The sequence below is a fragment of the Heterocephalus glaber genome, unplaced genomic scaffold (assembly GCF_053883595.1).
Source record: "Heterocephalus glaber isolate CG9 unplaced genomic scaffold, H.glaber_assembly_v1.0 deba00001757, whole genome shotgun sequence".
Classification (NCBI taxonomy): Eukaryota; Metazoa; Chordata; class Mammalia; order Rodentia; family Bathyergidae; genus Heterocephalus; species Heterocephalus glaber.
Window position 1 is genome coordinate 2,324,939 of NW_028258454.1, and position 18,644 is coordinate 2,343,582.

The window sequence follows — 18,644 nt, forward strand, 5'->3', positions numbered from 1 at the left end:
GGTTCACTGAGTTTTGAAAGATTATTTAACATTAACATTTTATAGAATATAAACTCAATTCAGGAGCCGAGGAAAAGAAAGTGTTTTCAGCAAATGACACTAGAACACCTGGTATCTGTACTTAAAAAATTAACCTCAACTCTTTATTTCCATACATAAAAATAACTTGAAAGGATCTATGAACCTAAATATGAAAGCCTAAAAGTATAAAACTTTAAGAAGAAATTATAAGGGAAAATGTTTATGAATTTAGGGTAAGCAAGAACTTCCTAGGATATAAAAAACATGATGTATAAAAGAAAAAAATTGATAAATGAGATTCCATCAAAATTTAGAACTTTAAATGACATCGTTAAAATGAAAAGTAGTCCTCAAACAGACCATATTTACAATGCATATAACCTATGACCAGAATATATAAAAGAACTCTTACAGCTCATTAATAGACAACCCAATTAAAAAGTAGACACAAGAAGATGATAAATAGCCAGTACAGCACAAGAAAAGGTGTGCAACTCTAGAATCAGAAAAATACTAATCAGTACAATAACAAGATTGAATTATACACTCATTAGGGAGATGAAGTTAAAAGTTTTAAAAGCCTTGTCATGACTTTTTCTTTATGTTGGATTCTCCCCCTTTGCGTTTTAATTTGTGACGCCCAATGGATTCATTTTTCTGGGCTTCCTGGGGTTGTGATCCTCATTGTCTTTTCCTACGATATTGTCTAAAATTTTTTGTAGTGCTGGTTTGGTATTCATGAAGTTCCTTAGGTGCTCTTTGTCATGAAAGTATCTTATTTCTCCATCCATTTTGAAAGATAGTTCTGCAGGGTACATCAATCTGGGTTGGAGGCTGTTTTGCTTTAGGGCTTGAAATACATCACTGCAAGCTCTTCTTGCCTTGAGAGTTTGCATTGAGAAGTCTGCTGTGATTCTGATGGACTTTCCTTTGTATGTGATTTGTTTCTTTTCTCTCACTGCTTGTAGAATTTTGTTCTTCTGTTGGGTTTCTTGGATCCTAACTATTATATGCCTATGTGTAGATTTTTTTTTGATCAAGGCTATTTGGAGTCCTATATGCCTCACTTATCTGTATGTCAAGTTCTTTTCCCCTGCTTGGGAAGTTTTCTGCCATCACTTCTGTGAACAGTTTTTTTATGTCATTTGCATGCTCTCCTGTTTCTTCATTGACTCCAGTCAGTCTTCTGTTATTCTTCTTTGCATCGTCTAGCAGCTGCTGGATTGATTTCTTGTGGTCCCTTACTACTTTAAAGAAATTTTTCTTTTCCTGGTCTCTAATTGCAATCTTATCTTCTATATCTGAAATTCTGTCCTCACATCGGTTCATTCTGCTGCGTAGAGTTTCTATGGAGTTTTTAATCTCCTGTAAATCTGTTTACATCTGTTTTATGGATTCCATTTGTTTCCTATGTTGGGATTCCATCATGTTCCTCAGATCCTCTATTTTTTTATCTGTGTCCTCTCTAGATTTATTAATCATGTCTTGCACTATGGACACAATCTTTGCTGTTATGTGAGAACTTATTTCTGATTTCATTTTTTCCAGATCCTCTTTTGTTGCCAGTTTAGAGAGTCCAGGTGGTTGAGTATCAGATTGTTCCATTTAGTTTCCCTTTGGAGTTGCTGTAGGTGATCTGGAAATCTGTTTTTGAGGCTTGTTTACATGTCTTGTCATTTCCATGGACGAAAGGGGGGGGTGCTTCTGGCTCCCGTGTGGCGCACCTTCTGTGCCCTAGGAGTGTGGACTGGCAGCGGGGGAGCCTTCTCCTGGGCACTGGGATTGGCTCACCTCCTCTGCCCTAGGAGTGGTGGAATGGTGGCAGAGGAGCCTCCTCCTGGGCTCTGGGATTGGCTCACCTCCTCTGCCCTGGTAGTGGTGGAATGGTGGCTGGTTAGCCTCCTCCTGGGCACTGGGATTCGCTCACCTCCTCTCCCCTGGGAGAGGTGGGATGGTGACCTATTTTTTTTAAATTATTTTTTGTTTGTTTGTTTGTTTGTTTGGGTACAGGGGATGGAACTTGGGTCCTTCCACTTGCAAGGCAGGCAGTGGAACCACTGAGCTAAATCCCCGGCCCGTGTGTATTACTTTTATATGTACAATATTCACACATACCATTGAGTAGATGTCTTATAGTAACTATAGCAGATACTTTCAGTGTTTGTTTTTCAAGCTCTATGTTCTTACATGAACTACCTTATTTAATTCTTGCTCTGTGACCTCATAGATGCTGTTATAATTACATATTAAAAATACTCATTCTACACATTTTATATATATATATATATATCAGTATTTTTTTTGTGGTACTGGGGATTGAACCTAGTGCTTTGAGCATGGTAGGCAAGCTGTGTACCACTGAGCTATGTATCTCTAGCCCTAGAGCTGTATTTTTCTCTGAATCTTCATTATTGATTGGCAGAAGCATTTTGAACGATGGAGGATCCAGCTGGTATTGTTTTGTTGTCATTCGGAAGTCAGAGTTTGCCATTTAGCTTGGAGAATGAGGCTAGAGATTTAAGATTGAGAGCTATTTGCAGAGAGTTGAAATTGCACCAGTGAATCCTAGTGAGAGAAATGGTAGAGGTGAGGCAAGAAGAGAACCTTAACTGTCACCTGCATTAATGGTGCCGTAGAGAGGTGAACATTGAAGGAATCAGGCTTGTGTCCTGTAACAGAAACTAGTGGAATGCTAGTGGGATGTTGAGGAGTGGGTTTTGGGATTAAGGAATTGGTTGAGATGGAGAAGAGGAAGGAAAACATTTGGTGTTAGTGGGGGCCTGAGAGCTAGAGGGAAAGAAAGTGAGAGAACACTTACAGCGTTTCAGATACTGTGGGTGGAGTAGCTTCAGGTACTGCTCCTGGGAAGATCACATTGAAGCTTTGCCAGGGAGTGGATGAGGTGGTGATCATGTCAGAGATCTGGAAGGGATGTTGGTTTTCACATTCTGTTATGCACACTTCATGGGTTTGTGTGATGCTTCAAGATCTTCACTCATCCTTTAATCAGAGCATTTTTTTTTTTTGGTAGCAGGGATTAAACTTGGATCCTTGCACCTGCAAGGCAGGCGGCATAACCACTGAGCTAAATCCCCAGCCCCATTCAGAGCATAGTTTTTTAAAAAAGTTTTCATATAGGGTTTATGCATTAGCTATCAATTGAAGAATAGGGTTATTGTTATAGCCTTTCTGTTCTCTTCATTTGGCAGATAAAGAAGCTGAGGTCCTCAAAGTGATGCTAATGCCTTAGACATCAAATTAAACTAATACCAAAGTTAGTATCCCTAACTTTTCTCACCCTTATTGTACCCCCCCAATTCTGTATTTCCTATTGATCTCTCTATTTTTTAGAAGATGAAATTGAGGCAGAAGGTTTGTGACCCATCTAAGTTCATGTGGTATAGGGGTGGAGTTTAAACCCAAGTGTTATGAGTCAGTGGGAAAGAATCATATTGAGTGTGAACACCACAGCACATGTGCCATGCATGTGCCAAGAGGCAGCAACTGTGAGCATCATGGATTATGCCCAGCTCTTTTTGAGTCTGGAAATCTGGAAGAGGGCAACGTTTCCACTGAAATGTATTTTGAAATGCCTGATAATATCAGGATGCTTGCTTTGGTTGGATAGAGGTAAATGGAGGGTAAGAGATAGAAATTAAGTATGTAGGGAAGTTTCTTCTCTTACAACCAAGGTAGAATATTCTTAAATCTGTATTTCTTTTATTTGGTAGGTGCTTGCGGTAGGATGTACAATGTGCTTCCATTTCCTCATCTGTAAAACAGGAATAATAATAATATAGTCAACCATTAGGGTGTATGATAGACATCTTTTACGTTATCACAATCTAGTTTTAAATATATTGTATGACTGCAAATACACTATGAAAACTTAGTAAACTTCCATTTGTTTCTCTTCCCATCTATTCCCATGTTATCATGTTGTACTTCTAAATATGCTAAAATCCACCAAATACATGGTTGTTGTTGTTGTTGTTATTATTATTATTATTATTATTTTGTGGTATTGGGATTGAACCCAGGGCCTTCACACTGAGGCACATCCCCAGCCATTTATTTTTTTATTTTTACTTTTATTTACTTTTATATTGTGAGGAGACAGGGTTTCGCTGAGTTGATAAGTTGTCTAGTTACCCAGGATCAGCTTGAACTTGGGATCTTCCTGCCACTGCCTTCTAAAGGGTCATAGGTGTGCACATTGTTATTATTTTTAAATCATTTTTTAAAAAGATCATTGAGAAAAACAATCAATTTCTCATCTTATAAGGTATACAACATTCAGTTATTTTTGGTGTATTCATAGAATTGTGAACCTATCATCACCATCTAATTCTGTAACATTTTCCTCACCTGAAAAGAAACCTGTGTTCATTAGGAGTCCCTCCTTAGTGCCCCTACTCTCTCTGTCTCAGGTGCATAGTTTTGTGCCTATTCTGGGCAATCATGTGTTAAAGAAAAATAAAAATTACAGTAGGCAGTTGTTTTGGACAAGGCTACTGCACTAGGCTCCCACACACCATAGAGAAAATCAAAATGGAGTCAGTCATTAAGATTTTGATTTGTATTTCCCTAATAAAAAGATATTAAGCATCTCTTGGCCATTAATATATCCTTTTTGGAGAAATGTCTCTTTAAATCCTTTTCCCATTTTGTAATTGGGTTGTCTTTATTTGTTCATTTTAGAATTCTTTCTATAGTCTGGATAGTTGACCTTTATCTGACATATGATTTGCAAATACTTTCCACCATTCTATGGATTGTATTTTTACTTTCTTGATGGGTGTTCTTTGAAGCACAGAAGTTTTCAGTTTTGATAAATTCTAATATATCTGTTTTTTCTTTGTTTGCCTATGCTTTAGGTATTATATCTGAGAAACTAATACCTAATCCAAAGTCAAGACTTTTACTTCTTTTTTGCTGAGAATTTTATAGTTTTAGCTTATCAGGACTATGATGTTTAGAAATTAAATATTTTATATGGTATCTTCTTGCAACTACTGGTCTGTGACATTTTTAGAATTTCTTACAAATTGAATTATACAGTATGGAATCCTGTATGTTTGGCCACTTTTATTTAGGAAACCATGAGATTCATCTGTGCTGGTTGTGTATTCCTATTTTGTTCTTTTGTTGCTATAATATAGAGATTCCTCAGTTTTTTAATTTACCAATTGAAAGATGTTTGAATGAATAAAACTGTTATGTTAAGGCGTGTATTTTCATTTTTCTCGGGTAGATATCTTGGAATTGTTACATTATTTGGGAAGTATATTTTTAAATTTTCTAAAACAGTGCTCACAGTTTTCCAGAGTGACTGTAGCATTTGTATTCTCACCAGTAGTGTGTGGGAGTTCCATTTGCCACACATAGCTCTACCCCTTGATCTTGTTAGGTTATTTTGATAGGTATGTGATGGTATTTCATTGCAACTTTAATTGCTTTTTCCTGATAGTGATGGAGGGCACCTTTTCATGGTCTTATTGGTCAGTCATATATCTTCTTTTCTAAAATGTCTGTTCAAATCCTTAGCCTGTTTCTAAATAACTTGTATAAGTCCTTTACATATTCTGATACAAGCCTTTTGTCCAGTGCATGGTTACTTAATAATTTATTTTCTCCAGGTCTGTGGCTTGCTTTTTTTTTTTTTTTTTAAATGTGTTTGAAAGAAAAAAGTTTGATTTTGATAAAGTGCATTTTACCTTTTTTTTTTTTTTTGGTGGTACCAGTATTAAACTCAGCACCTTGAGCGTGTGAGGCAGACACTGCGTCATTGAGCTAAATCACTGGCTCTTTTTTTCCCTTTATAGTATAGACTTTTGTGTGTGTGAAGATCTTTGTCTAGTCTAGCATTATACAGATTTTCTCTGTTTTGTTCTAGAAGTTCAGTTGTTTTAGCTATTACATTTAGGTTTATGATCCATGTCAGTGGGAATTCCAAAGACCATCCACAAAGTCAGTGATTCCGAGAGAATTCACAGAACTCAGAATATAGTCAAGTCCATGGTTGTGACTTAGTATGATAACAGCATAGCAAAGTCTGTAGATTTTTTTTTCATTGATAATAGAATTTTGGGGTTTTGCCTCTGTGTGTTAAAAATTATTTAAAGACTTTTTAATACCCCATAATTTCTTATATAAAACCATTGTTTACCATTTCTATCCATTTTTATATGCCTTTATGTAAGCCCAAATACCATATTGGTATCATTTTTCTTATGACCACAGAATTTCTCCTGGTGATGAATCAGTTTTTGTTTTAAAATGTCTTTATTTTGCCTTAAATTTGGAAGCATTTTTGCTGGATAAAATCTTCTAGATTTATTGTCTTCCCCCCACTGTATGTATGTATGTGTGTGTATATATTTGTTGTGTCTGTGGGCGTGTACCACATCGCTACTCTGCAGCCAACTGGGAATTTGTAAACTTGAATCAATAAGGAATTAGAGATACAAAGCTTAGAAGGGAAACAAAAACACTTTATTTGAAAGAAAGAAAAGAAGCAGCAGACAGACAGCTACCCTGTGAGTGGGTAGGGGTCTCTGGAAAGATGGAGGACCCATGGGCCCTTTGTTCCGGGCTGTCTTTATTGGGTGTCAGGGCCCTTTCTTCTACCTGGAGCTTATCACAACCTGATTGGCTGTCCCAAGGCATAATACCTTAATGCCCTTGCCATCATCTAGTGCAAATTTCTGAGTGAGCTTCATTTGGCTTTCTCTGTCCTATCAAAACCTTATCTTTAGAATTTATGGGTTTGTTAAAGAGGATCTTACCTACAAGGTCAAGTTACCAGTTAAGTAAAGGGGTACATGTACATGTAGTGCAGTAACATAGAGAATAATAAAACATGTATAAGTGTGTGTGTGTCTAGGTGTGAGTATATATCTGATATACTAAGTGAGTTTTCTGTTTTGTAGCTCCCTCCGCATTTTGTGTTGTTTGTATTTTCCTGCAGGTGGGGAGGGGCAGCTAACTTTGCTAAGGCCCTGGCAGAGCCATGCTTTGTCTATTAGCTCTCTCCTAATTGCTCCTTCCAGGAAAGGTGAACTCTTTCTAGTCAGGATTTGTCAGAAAGCTTACTGAGGCCTTCATTCTATTACTTCTCTGTTTGTATATCCTCTTTCCTTATGTATGTATATATTTATTGGAGTACTTCGGATTGGGCCCAGGTCCTTCTCACTGACACACATCCCCATCCCTTTTTAATTTTATATTTTGAGATAGTATCTCATTAAATTTCCCAAGCTGGGCTCAAACTTGTGGTCCTCCTGCCTTAGCCTCACAGAATTGTGGAATTACAGACATGCACCACTGTACCTGGGTTGAAAAATCAGTAAAAAGAACTTTCATTGTCCTCTGGCCTATGGTTTCTGATGAAAGTTTTAGTCTTCTTACTTTTTCCATACATGTAGTGTTTTTTTCCCCCTGCTTTGGTTATTTTAAGATATTTTTCTTCATCACTGATTTTAAGAAATTCTGCTATGATGTACCTTGACATGGTTTACTTCAAGTTTTCCTGCTTGAGAATTTTGAGTTTCTTACATTTGTGGGTTTATAGTTTTCTTAAAATCTGGAAAAATACTCAGCTATAAATTTGCTAAATATATATGTTTTCTTTCTTTTCTCCTGGCACTTCAAGTACACATTTTGTATTCTGTTCAAGATCACTTGATATTACTCTGTAGGAGATTGATACTACATTCATCTTTTTCCAGTCTTCTCTCTTTTGTTAATTTTGATAATTTCTGTTGCTATGGGTTTACGTTCACTGATTCCTTATGCAGTGTCTTAAGTGTTAATTCCTTCCAGTGTATTAATGTTATATTATATTTTTATACTCTAGATGTATCGTTGGGTTCTTTTCTTTTTTTTTTATTGGGTTATTTTCATAGCTTCCATTTCTCTCTTCAACATAGTTGTTTTTGTTTTTCTACCTTGGATATTTGGAGAATATTTATTATAGCTATTGTAATTATTTTTATGGCTTCTGTATTTTTGAGTTTTTTTCTATACATCTATTTTTTGTAGTTATGATTCATATTTTACTGCTTTAAAATATCCATAGTAAATTTTCATTGCATCCCAAACATTATGAAAATAAATTTTATGTTCTATCTGCTGGATCTTATTTCTTTAAATTGAGTTGGGTTTTGTTTTGGTGCACAGTTATGTGTAATAATTTGATTTTTTTTTCAAACCATGTGTCTGGGCTTTATTAAAGTAGATCTGTATTAGCTGAATTCCACTATTAGTGCATTCTTTTTCTTAGAATTTTTATTTTATTGTGTATTTATGAGACCTTTTGTATGACTGGTTGAAACAAAGAGAAGCATGTCTTTGGGATCTATTCTGCCTATTCCTCTCCATGGTTGTTTTCCTCTGGCTTTAGATAATTTCATCTCACTCACGTGTAGGTCAAGCCTCAGGTTTGATGGTGCTCTTTTGCAGAGCACACTGTGCTATTTGGCTTGTCTCTCTTCTTTCATCTCCCTTCATCTTTCTCCTTCCTTCCCTCTGTTGGAGGGGATTGGTTTCTTCTCTCCCTCCCTTCCTCCCTCTCTCCTATTCTTTCCTGCAGATTCCAGTAAGCACTTTGATCTGTGTCTCTTCAGCACAGTAAGACTTCTGAGATACATTTGGTTTGTCCTTATTGCACTATTGACCTAGAAACTACTTCCAGGTAGTAATCTGAGCCAGTTATAGGGTTCACCAATTGTAGGGCTCACTTTGATTTTTTTCCCTTCTCTCTAGTGTCCATTCCTGTGCTGCCTGTTGTCCAGTATATGAAACACATTGTTTTTATGTGTGCATGTCTATTTAGGGTATGATGGTATTATTATTTTAAAATTATAGCTTTGATATAAAAATCTGTTTTTCAGTTCCTAAAATATATCTGAATTATTCATATGAGCATGTCATTGATCAAGTGAAAACACTAGTCTCAGTTTTCCGTACTTTCCATACAGAAATTTCAATTTATAACTTAAAATACTCCTGAAAATTCTTTTCCTTTCTAACTTCTATGTCATTTTGCAGTATCTTACAGTGCACTGTAATTAGAATATAGTGAGTGAACTAATACTGTACTAGCATTTTTATAGTCAGTTCCTAAGTATTTTTACTTTTTAAAAATGAAGCCATTTTCTAGTGAAAAGATTACTTAGGTAAATTGCAAATAGAAAAAAAAATAAATTGCAAATAGAGTAAATAAAATACCCGACTTGAGGATGACAATAGAAACTTTTAAGTTGAGCAGCGAAAGATCAGCTGGGTCACACTTCAATTATATAACACATTACTCTGATTAAAAGACATGGCTGATAAGTAGACTCTTAGCTATTATTTTAACATATCTAATAAAACCCTGACAAGGAATAGATTATTAGTTTCTGACTAGGTATGTAATCTTGTATTTACATATTTAAAATATGGAAAAGTAAATGTGGAGCATGTGTTATATAATTTCTAGAATATTTTCATTTATAAAATGAATTATTTTCCCATCATCTATTAACCTAATTTATATTATCAAATTCTAAAGATATGTACTTTAAGCACACTTCTAAGTATGTTTTAAAGTGCAGTTCACTTTTCTGTTATATAGTAAGTACATTATATGGAAGTTCAGATAGCTATAGTTTGCTACCAAATTGAATAGCCATAATAAACTGAATATAAAATAACCTGAGTAAACCCCAAATAAAAATTCCTATCCTTGCTGCCTGTTTATGAAGTAGATTAAATTAATTCAATATTGAACGTAAATAACTTGAGAAAGCATAGTTTATTTTGTAGTATGCCAGTTAATGGGAGGCATCTGTATAGTATATACAATTTTACTCATGATTTACTTAGTAGATATTTATTTATTTTTAATTAATTTTTTTTTTTTTTTTTTTTTGGTACCGGGGATTGAACTGGGACCTTGCGCTTGCGAGGCAGGTGGTGGCACCACTGAGCTAAATCCCCAGCCCAGTAGATACTTATTAAACTCTATTTGTGTGTTAGTTAACCAGTATAATTCTCAGTTGATCATTTTAAACATGCTCTGTCTTTGATGCCCTGGCCATACCATCGGAGCTTCTAATATGTGTGTGTGAGTGTGTGTGTGTGTGTGTGTGTGTGTGTGTGTGTATGCAACGTTTTATGGCATCTCGTCAAAGAAATATCTGAAATAAAGGTCAATGTTTGATTTAAGTGAAGCTGGTCTTAGTGTTAACAGGAAAGAGCCTCTCAGTGATGATAACATTGCTAATGTGTGAAAATGCTTTCTGAGATAGAGTGTTAGTGCTTAGGTAGATCAACTTATCTTAGCCTCATGAATATCCCCATGAGGCTGGTTCTGTCATTACCTGTATTTTCCATGTGAGGAAAAGTGGCAGAGAGTTTACATTCCCTGAAGAAGGTCACTCATGAAGTGTGTGGTGTTTGGAATCTGAAGCTGGTGGCCTGGACCAAGAACCCATCTTAAACCATTCCCCTTTCAGCACCATCTTTTCTGTTTGGTGCTTCCTCCTCTTCTTTCTGCTTCCTCCTCTTTCTTCTCTATTAGCTATCCCTTTGGTGGGATCTGCTAGTGTATTGGTGTACATTTTTAAATATTTTAAGTATTGGTAGAAGTGACCAAGTTTTGAAAAATGGTGATAAAGTCACCAGTTCCTCTTTTTTTAGTCTTCTTGTAAACAGAAAATTCTGTACTAGTTATTGTTCATTCAGAGCACTTTATACTACTCAGGTAGTTATCATTAATAGGACTTTTCTATTCATTTTTTCACTTTTTAATCAGATTTATTTTGGACTTTATTGTTCTTTAAATACTTTTTTTGGAAGCATGTCTTATCTTCTAATATTGTGGGAAAACTGACATAAGCTTTTCTTCTTAAAATATGTGATCAGGGAATTGATTGATGTTTTCTTGCTATCAGGTGCAAAATTTCATTTTTACAAGTACCTTAGAGACACAGTTGCCTTAGAGACATAGGTGAGCTGTAGTACGTCATCTGCCATTAGATGTCAAATGATACCAAAAGTGACCTAGTAAGTAATCAGTGGTTATAGTACAAAAATAATCAAAGGTTTAGTCAATAACTCATGAAGTTTGATGTACTAGTATTGATAAACTAATTAAACAGATCTGCCTGTGTTCTTCCAGACTGCTGGGGCTCTGCTATGATTAGCTTTACAGCAAAGAGTGTTGTAACATTGAATGATAGTAACTGATCAGAGAGCAGTGTAGTCACGGAGCTTTAACTACTCCCATTTCTGGTCACAGAATGGTATCAGGGAGAGTAGGCTTTCTCTGCACACCAGCAGCCGGTCAGTGCATAGGCCTCTTGTCGTCAATATTGATTGATTCTTATGACAGAACTAGAACAAATTTAGTGTTTTGCAACCTTCTGTGATTTAATATTATTATGCTTTTTGCCATAACAGTCACAGAAATCCTTCTCCAATGGTGAGTAATTATAGCACTGTCTGCTAGCTCAGCTGTGGCTCTAAATGTTTCAGTGTTGCCAATACAAACTCCTAGATGTATTCTGGAGCTTGTAATACAGTTTTAAAATGAGCTGTACAGTTGCTTGATAAATAAAGGTGCTGCTGAGAAATAAATGGCAAGATCGGGAAAAGGTGGTCTCTCATTCTTTAAAATTTTCCAGAGAATTGTACAGTAAGATATGAATATAGTTAGGAGAAAGATCTTAAGTGATTATTAAAACAAACAAAAAAACTAAGACAAGCTTGACTTTGGTGGCAATCTTCCCAATTCCTGTTGCTTTCACAAAGTATATTGGTGACCTTTTAGACATTACTGTTCAACAACTTATAACTATTGGTGGGAAGTTAGATTGTAGTAGTAATCTAGTTGGAAAGTCTTAATTTTTTTTCAGTCTACCATTGGGCTGAAGTATGATTTCGCTGATTACTAGATAGTCATATATCCTCAAATAAGAGAAATTCTTTTAAAACTATCTTAAGAATTTTAAAAATTTATATTTCTACTTAAATATAATTTAGAACATTGAGCATAGTTTGGAACATTCAGTTTCCTTTTTATAAACTATATAACCTAATTTGGGAAGCCTTTTTTTTTGGTAAGGTCATTTATGATAATTTAAAGGAACGGTTTTTCATACATATGTTTATTTTTGGATTATGCAAATTCTGAAGTTTGAGAGCACTGATTTTAATACAAAAATGTTTGCAGAGTCTGACTGTGAATTTAGATGGAAAGCATTGATAATAGAAATGAAAGATCTGAGGACTGTCCTCGTTGGCCACACATGTGGTTGGGAATGTTTCCTTGTCTTCCTAGGTTGCATCCTGATTCTGTCACTTGCTAACTCTGTGACCTTGGGCAAACTACATAAACTTCTGTGCCTCGCTTTCCTCTTTTCTGAATGGAGATGATAATTGTACTTAGAGTAGATGTGAGAATTAAATGAGCAATAATAGTATAAAACTATTTCACGTGCTCAATAAATTCTACCTGGGGAGTTAAAACGAATTGAGGTGAAAAACAAAAGGTGACCCAAGCAAAGTTTTTTTCATATTCTATATTTTCTAATTAATTTTAATACTGGCCAGAATGACAAAGTTGCTTTTAGGAAAACGAAATGAAAAAAGCCTTAGGCACTTCTTTGGATTAAAGAAGACTAACAAGATATGAAAGTTTAAATATAATTTGGGATCCTGAATCAGGAAAAAAAATGCTATAAAAGTAGGATATTATTGGTGAATTTAAATATGGATTTATTAGATAAAAAGATTGTATTGCAGGATATTATTAGTAGATTTACATATGGATTTATTAGATAATAAGATTGTATTGCTGTTAAATTTTCTGAATTTGATAATTGTAGTGTTAGCAGTTGAAAAGTATAGGTGAAGGCTATTTCAGGGCTTTCAGTAGATTAATCTTGGAACTTTTCTGTAGGTTATGTTGAAGGATGGTGGAACATGCAATTCATACCTGAGTTAGCTCTTGTGTTTTGAGGTAGTTTCTCTGAGCACAGAGGTTGCTGATCCTATGGTGGATTTTTGGGAAGGGTAGACCTCAGGTTTTCAGTGGATCAGGATCACCTGTAGATGCATGGGCTGTTGGTGAGACTGTCGTTGACTGACTGGCACTCAGAGTTGTGTTTGCTGAAGTGAGTTTGTCCCTAACTAAATAACTTCCTCAGGCTAGGGGGCCGGCACAGGTTGACTGATTTAAAAAAGCTTGTTCATCCAGGTGAGTTTTTGTTAATTCCTTGAACAGGTTTAAATCAGTTATGGTACTTATGTGTTTCCAAAGGTACAGAAAAAGCTGTTGTTTTCCTAGGAATGTGAAAACTTAAAAAATATTATCAGTTCAAAAGTTTTTTAAATGAAGAAGTTTAAAATGGTATTAAAATTGGAGAAAATACTATTTTTGTTAGAGAACATCTGGAAAGATGAGATTCACCCTTGAGTGAAAATACCTTTATTGTTTTATCTGATCACCAAATTAATATTCCTTATAAAAATTAAGTAAGTTAGAAAAGTATTAAGAGTATTAAGTTACTGGTTATATAACCCAGAGGTGGTCCCTTTAACATTTTACTACAAAGATGTCTCTGCTTTTATGCCTGCTTGATTTGAATCTTGGCTTTCATTTCACAGATGGGATCTTGGTCAAGTTACTTTTTTTTGGTACCGGGGTTTGAACTCGGGACCCTGTGTTTGCGAGGCAGGTGGTGGCACCACTGAGCTAAATCCCCAGCCCCCATGGTCAGGTTACTTAACCTCTCTGTGTTTCTGTTACCTCATCTATGAAACAAGAATAACAGTATTTGCTGTTATTACTGTATTATGTCCATTCTAAGAAAGTTGTTTCATTTTAAAGTTTCTGCAGTTGGGGTTTAACAACTATTGGTAGGGCTTTTGTTGTTCTTTGTTTTATGGCCCTCATCTTTTAGTAATGGTACATCTTATAACCTGTAGTGTATGTTAGACTGGATAATATATACTAGTATGTGTCCATCTTTTTTTTTTGTACCAGAAATGAACTTGGGACTTTGTGCTTGTGAGGCAGGCAGTGGAACCACTGAGCTAAATCCCTGGCCCTCTTTTTTTTTTTTTTTTTTAAATACACAAATGAAATCAAACAATAGATACTATCTTACGCTTTAAAATATTTTTATGGGGACATATTTTCAGTGTCAAATATGGATGTACTTTATTCTTATGGTAGTTGCATAATATGATGCTACATGGATTATTTTCTAATTTATTTTACTGCTCATATATTACATGGCATTTATTTAATTTTTGCTCTTATAGAAGATTTTGGTAAGTGGAGTTTAAGTGAAAGGGATACCTTATGGGAATAACCTGTGGGGAATTTGAGACAAAAAGTACAAGCTATACTTTGGAGCTTGTTTCTGTTTGACTAGAAAGGAAGTTTGGGACAGATTATAAAATACATTCAAGTACTGGGTTAAGGACTTTAGATTTTGCCTTTAAGATGTCATGGAACTATTCAACACTAAAGTCTAATTGGAAATTCCTTCTCTCAAACACATCTGCCCCTCCTCCCCTTTCCTTTCTTCTCTCCTCCCCCTCCCCTCCCCTCCCTCCTCCTCCTCCTTTCACGCTCTTCTCCTTCCCCTCTCCCCTCTGCTCTCTTTCAATTAGTTTCACCTGCAACCATGTCCGTATAATATAAATGATTGGATTATTATGAACTTAAATTGGTTGTGTTTAGCATGTTTATTAATAATTATGAGGACATAGAAGGTGTGCTCATTAGGTTTTTACTTCTGTTTATGAAATTATGAATAGTGGAAAAATGAGTTGGAGATAAAATTAAGTCTGCAATTATCTTTATAAGGCGTCATTGAATGGTTGAATCTCAGATGCTAAAAATTTCTGTAGATGAAGGTACAATTTTGCCTTTCACTTAAGAGAAATTTAAAAAAATCCCAGAAGAGTAGTTAACTCAAATGATTTAATGAACAGTACATTTGAAAAAGTTGTATCATTTTAATCAATCAAGAATTTGTTGCTTCAGTGGAAGCACCTCATCTGGAATAAGGTCTTAACTAGTTTGTTTGGCTCAGTTGTGGTTTGGAGTGCCATACTGAAAGAACACCGAGAAAATGAGAAATTAGGATGAATTTAAGAAGGGTGAAGGAACTACTATGTTGTATCAAGAAAAATTGGGGCCTGGGGTATAGAGTGGGTGTTTAACACATAGAGAAAAAGAAAAATGAGTAACTTGGGTGTAAAAGATGGAAGACCATTATGGTTTCTTTAAAGCAGTCCAGATTTGTTAGTATGACACTATTTTTCCTTTCCTTCATCAATTCCAGCTATCTCTCCTCATTTCTTGTGTTCTTTGAATATTCCGTAAACTTTAGGCATGTACTGTGCTGATATATAAGGAAAGTTACCAGGCAATGGTTTCTGAGGATGTTTGAAGATACATACTATGAGCAGCACTAGAAGGAAGCAATTCATCAATTTCAACTCAGATTTTTGTTTTTTTTTCTGTTCATGATTTTGTTTTCAAACTTTGTGATTAAATTGCTCTTAAAAATGTATTTTCAGAACACATGTCCAGTCTTGGAAATTTTATTACATTAAATTGATGTTATTGTCACATAGTAGTCTTTTTTTTTTTTGTACCAGGGATCGAACTTGGGTCCTTGCGCTTGCACAGCAGGCGGCGAAACCACTGAGCGAAATTCCCGGCCTGTCACATAGTATTCTTACTGAGCCAAAGATACCATGTAGTGTATTGACTGTGATTATTACTGTGAAAAGACCTAGGGCTCGAGCACCTGTTGATAGATGAGGAAACATAAACTCCTATACTCAAAATTTACTGGACAGGGCCTATGTTTTTTCTCTTATTTGTATCTTTGATTTTGAAATATTTCTGCAAACCAGCTAATATTTTAAAACTCCTGTATGAGTTTTACTCAGGGATCTTAAAAAAATTTCCTTTGAAAGGAAGGGATTAAACTTAGTAGGATGTTGATGTGATGGATTGGATTATTAAAATGCTTAATTCACAAGATTTTTCTGTTGCTGCTCATTATCCCAGAAAATATTATTTTTATTTGAAAATCTAAGCTGTGACCAGGTTCAGTTGTTTACCTGAGGAAAATTGAGAATGGATTTTTGTATAGAAAGTACTGAGTTTAAGTTTTGACTCTGGCTAGGAGTAAATTTTTTTTTTTAAACAGATCAAGAAGTTGGTATATGTTTACCTGGTCCGCTATGCTGAGGAACAGCAGGATCTGGCACTCCTGTCCATAAGCACTTTTCAGCGAGCCCTGAAGGTAAATGATGGAGTATGCAGGCAATAGCTACACAGTGTCTGCACAGTCGAAGGTGTGTCATTTAAAGAAGTGGAGTAATAATCCACTAAATAGCCCAGTAGTGTATTGAAAGTTAAAAGACCTCCCATAGTGCCTATTCAGTACCCTCAGAAAATAATTTATACAACCAAGTGGAACCTTACCAAATAAGTTGCAGTTTTGTGTTTCTTTATGTCTAGTAAAATTATTAATCTTACACTAAAGAACTGTGTATCATTACACAGTTGTTGAAAATGTGCAGAGAAGACAAAATATTTTAAAGATAACTTTTATGACATGTAGCATTTTATTATGAAACACTAAAAACGTAGCCCATTTAGTAATAAACTATCAAGTAGAATTTTGACCATTAATTTTCCTGTGAGAAATAAACATTTACTTCTTTTTTTCTTTTCCCATTTCCACATGCTGTTTATTAATTTTAAATTAAGAAGCTTTCTTATGCTATTGTTGTTATACACTATATGCACTTATAGATGTCTTTGAAACATTGTAAACTTGCAATTTTGATGAATGTTTTTGTACTATTTTCAGGACCCAAACCAATTAATTCGTGCAAGTGCTTTGAGAGTTCTCTCAAGTATTAGAGTGCCAATAATTGTGCCTATCATGATGCTCGCTATAAAGGAAGCATCTGCTGACTTATCACCATATGTCAGGAAGAATGCAGCTCATGCAATACAGAAACTGTACAGGTAGGTGTGCTGTTAATAATGTTGAAGACCTGTAATGTAACACGGAATGTTACAGACCATAGTAGAGGCTTATTTTATTAGCTCTTATGACTAATTTGTCCTTATTCTAAGTAAATTCAGCGTCTGTTTTTTCTCCTACATACACTCTTTTACATCTTTTATTTTGATTTGGTTTTAGAGACCCCCAAAGGTTTTTATTTGTAAGCCTATTAGGGCCTATGATGACTTACAGATTTTTGTAACTTTAATCAGAATTTGAATTCTCATTTGTAGTCTGTCTCATGTAGACATGAGTGTCTTAGAAGAAAATTGAGATTTTCCCCCCTTTATTGTAGAGTAAAATGTTAAGTGTATCATTCTTACAGTTCACTTACCTTTCTTTTTTTTTCTTCCATCTTTGTTCTTGCTGCTCCTTTCTTGAAGTCTGATTATTTTGCAGAGCTGTTTTATTAAATATGTTTTAAAAAGTGATTTTTTTCAATATAGTAACACCCTATATTTGTATGAGATTTTAACAAATGCCATACAGTGCCTTGATCTCTGTGGAAAACATTGTTTAAATAAAGTTATCTACCACAGTTCAGTATTATTTTCTGAAACCATTTATTTTACAAGCTTCTTTGAGACTGTGTGTTTGGTGTAATATTCATATTGTTGTTCTGTATGCATTAGATTTATAAAATTGGAGGATGGGTTACTTACTTCTGAATAACATATCACAAAGTAGAAGAAGGAAGTTAACCATATGCCAAATAATTAAAAGCACTCTGTAATTGTATAAACAACACATGCTATGTATGTATTTACAAAGGCCCATTAATGATGTCTTGATAGGTGAGGAGCCATCATATTATAAGTATACCAGAAAGTAAAAATGTAAATAAAATGGAAAGAGAGGACTTAGCTTGGAAAAAGGAATTTGAACTAAAGTTTGAAAGAATTAGAAAGGTTTAGATGTTTGAATGTTCAGATAATTAACAGTGGTTAATAACAAGCTTGCGTAATGTTTGTAAAACGTCCAAACTCATATTCTTAGGTTAACTTCAGGGAAAATTTTATGCTTCTCATTCATTATATTTTCTTTTAATAAATGCGGGATAAGATCCAAGCTTATTAAACTGTAATAGTTTAAAAGTGCATCTGTCATCAGGCTCCAGTTTAGTTTTCAGTCTCAACTCCTCGTTTTCCCTGCCTTGAGCTTGCACTCTTAGTAGTGCAGTACCACCTGTTAGTTTTGTGTATCAAATGTTTTAACCTTTTACTGCTTATTTTTTATAGGTTTTATATGGCAGGTTTTATAATGGATGTCTGCATTAGTGAACTAGTGTGTTACAAAATTCTTATTTGTAAATCTAAATTTAATTTTTTGTAAATTCTAAATTTGCTTTTGGTAATTTTGTATTTTTGTCAAAAATATTTGCTATCTGATCCCCCCCCCCCGAGTTGAAAAAGAAATTTGTAGTTTATCTACTTGCATTTACTTTCTTGAACTTTTCCAACTTTTTAAAGAAGTGAACTTGTTCTTTAAATACTTTCTTAATGGCAAAGTTTAGTTCATGTGAGCAAC

At 34.8% G+C, this 18,644-nt stretch overlaps 1 protein-coding gene across 3 annotated transcripts in view; it reads left to right on the plus strand.

The window, feature by feature from the left end:
* Positions 1-18,644, plus strand: part of Ap3b1 (adaptor related protein complex 3 subunit beta 1) — a 288,476-nt gene that overhangs the window by 57,356 nt on the left and 212,476 nt on the right. For 2 of the 3 annotated variants that reach the window (XR_015447378.1, XM_087201161.1), the window contains exons 4-5: positions 16,248-16,343; positions 16,917-17,077. Coding sequence is in view for 2 of the 3 variants with exons in the window: in XM_087201161.1 (XP_087057287.1) it covers positions 16,248-16,343; positions 16,917-17,077 (257 nt within the window). In the remaining variant the exon portion in view is untranslated. Of the gene's footprint in view, positions 1-16,247; positions 16,396-16,916; positions 17,078-18,644 lie in introns of all 3 variants that reach the window. The other variant, XM_087201162.1, reaches the window with a different exon arrangement.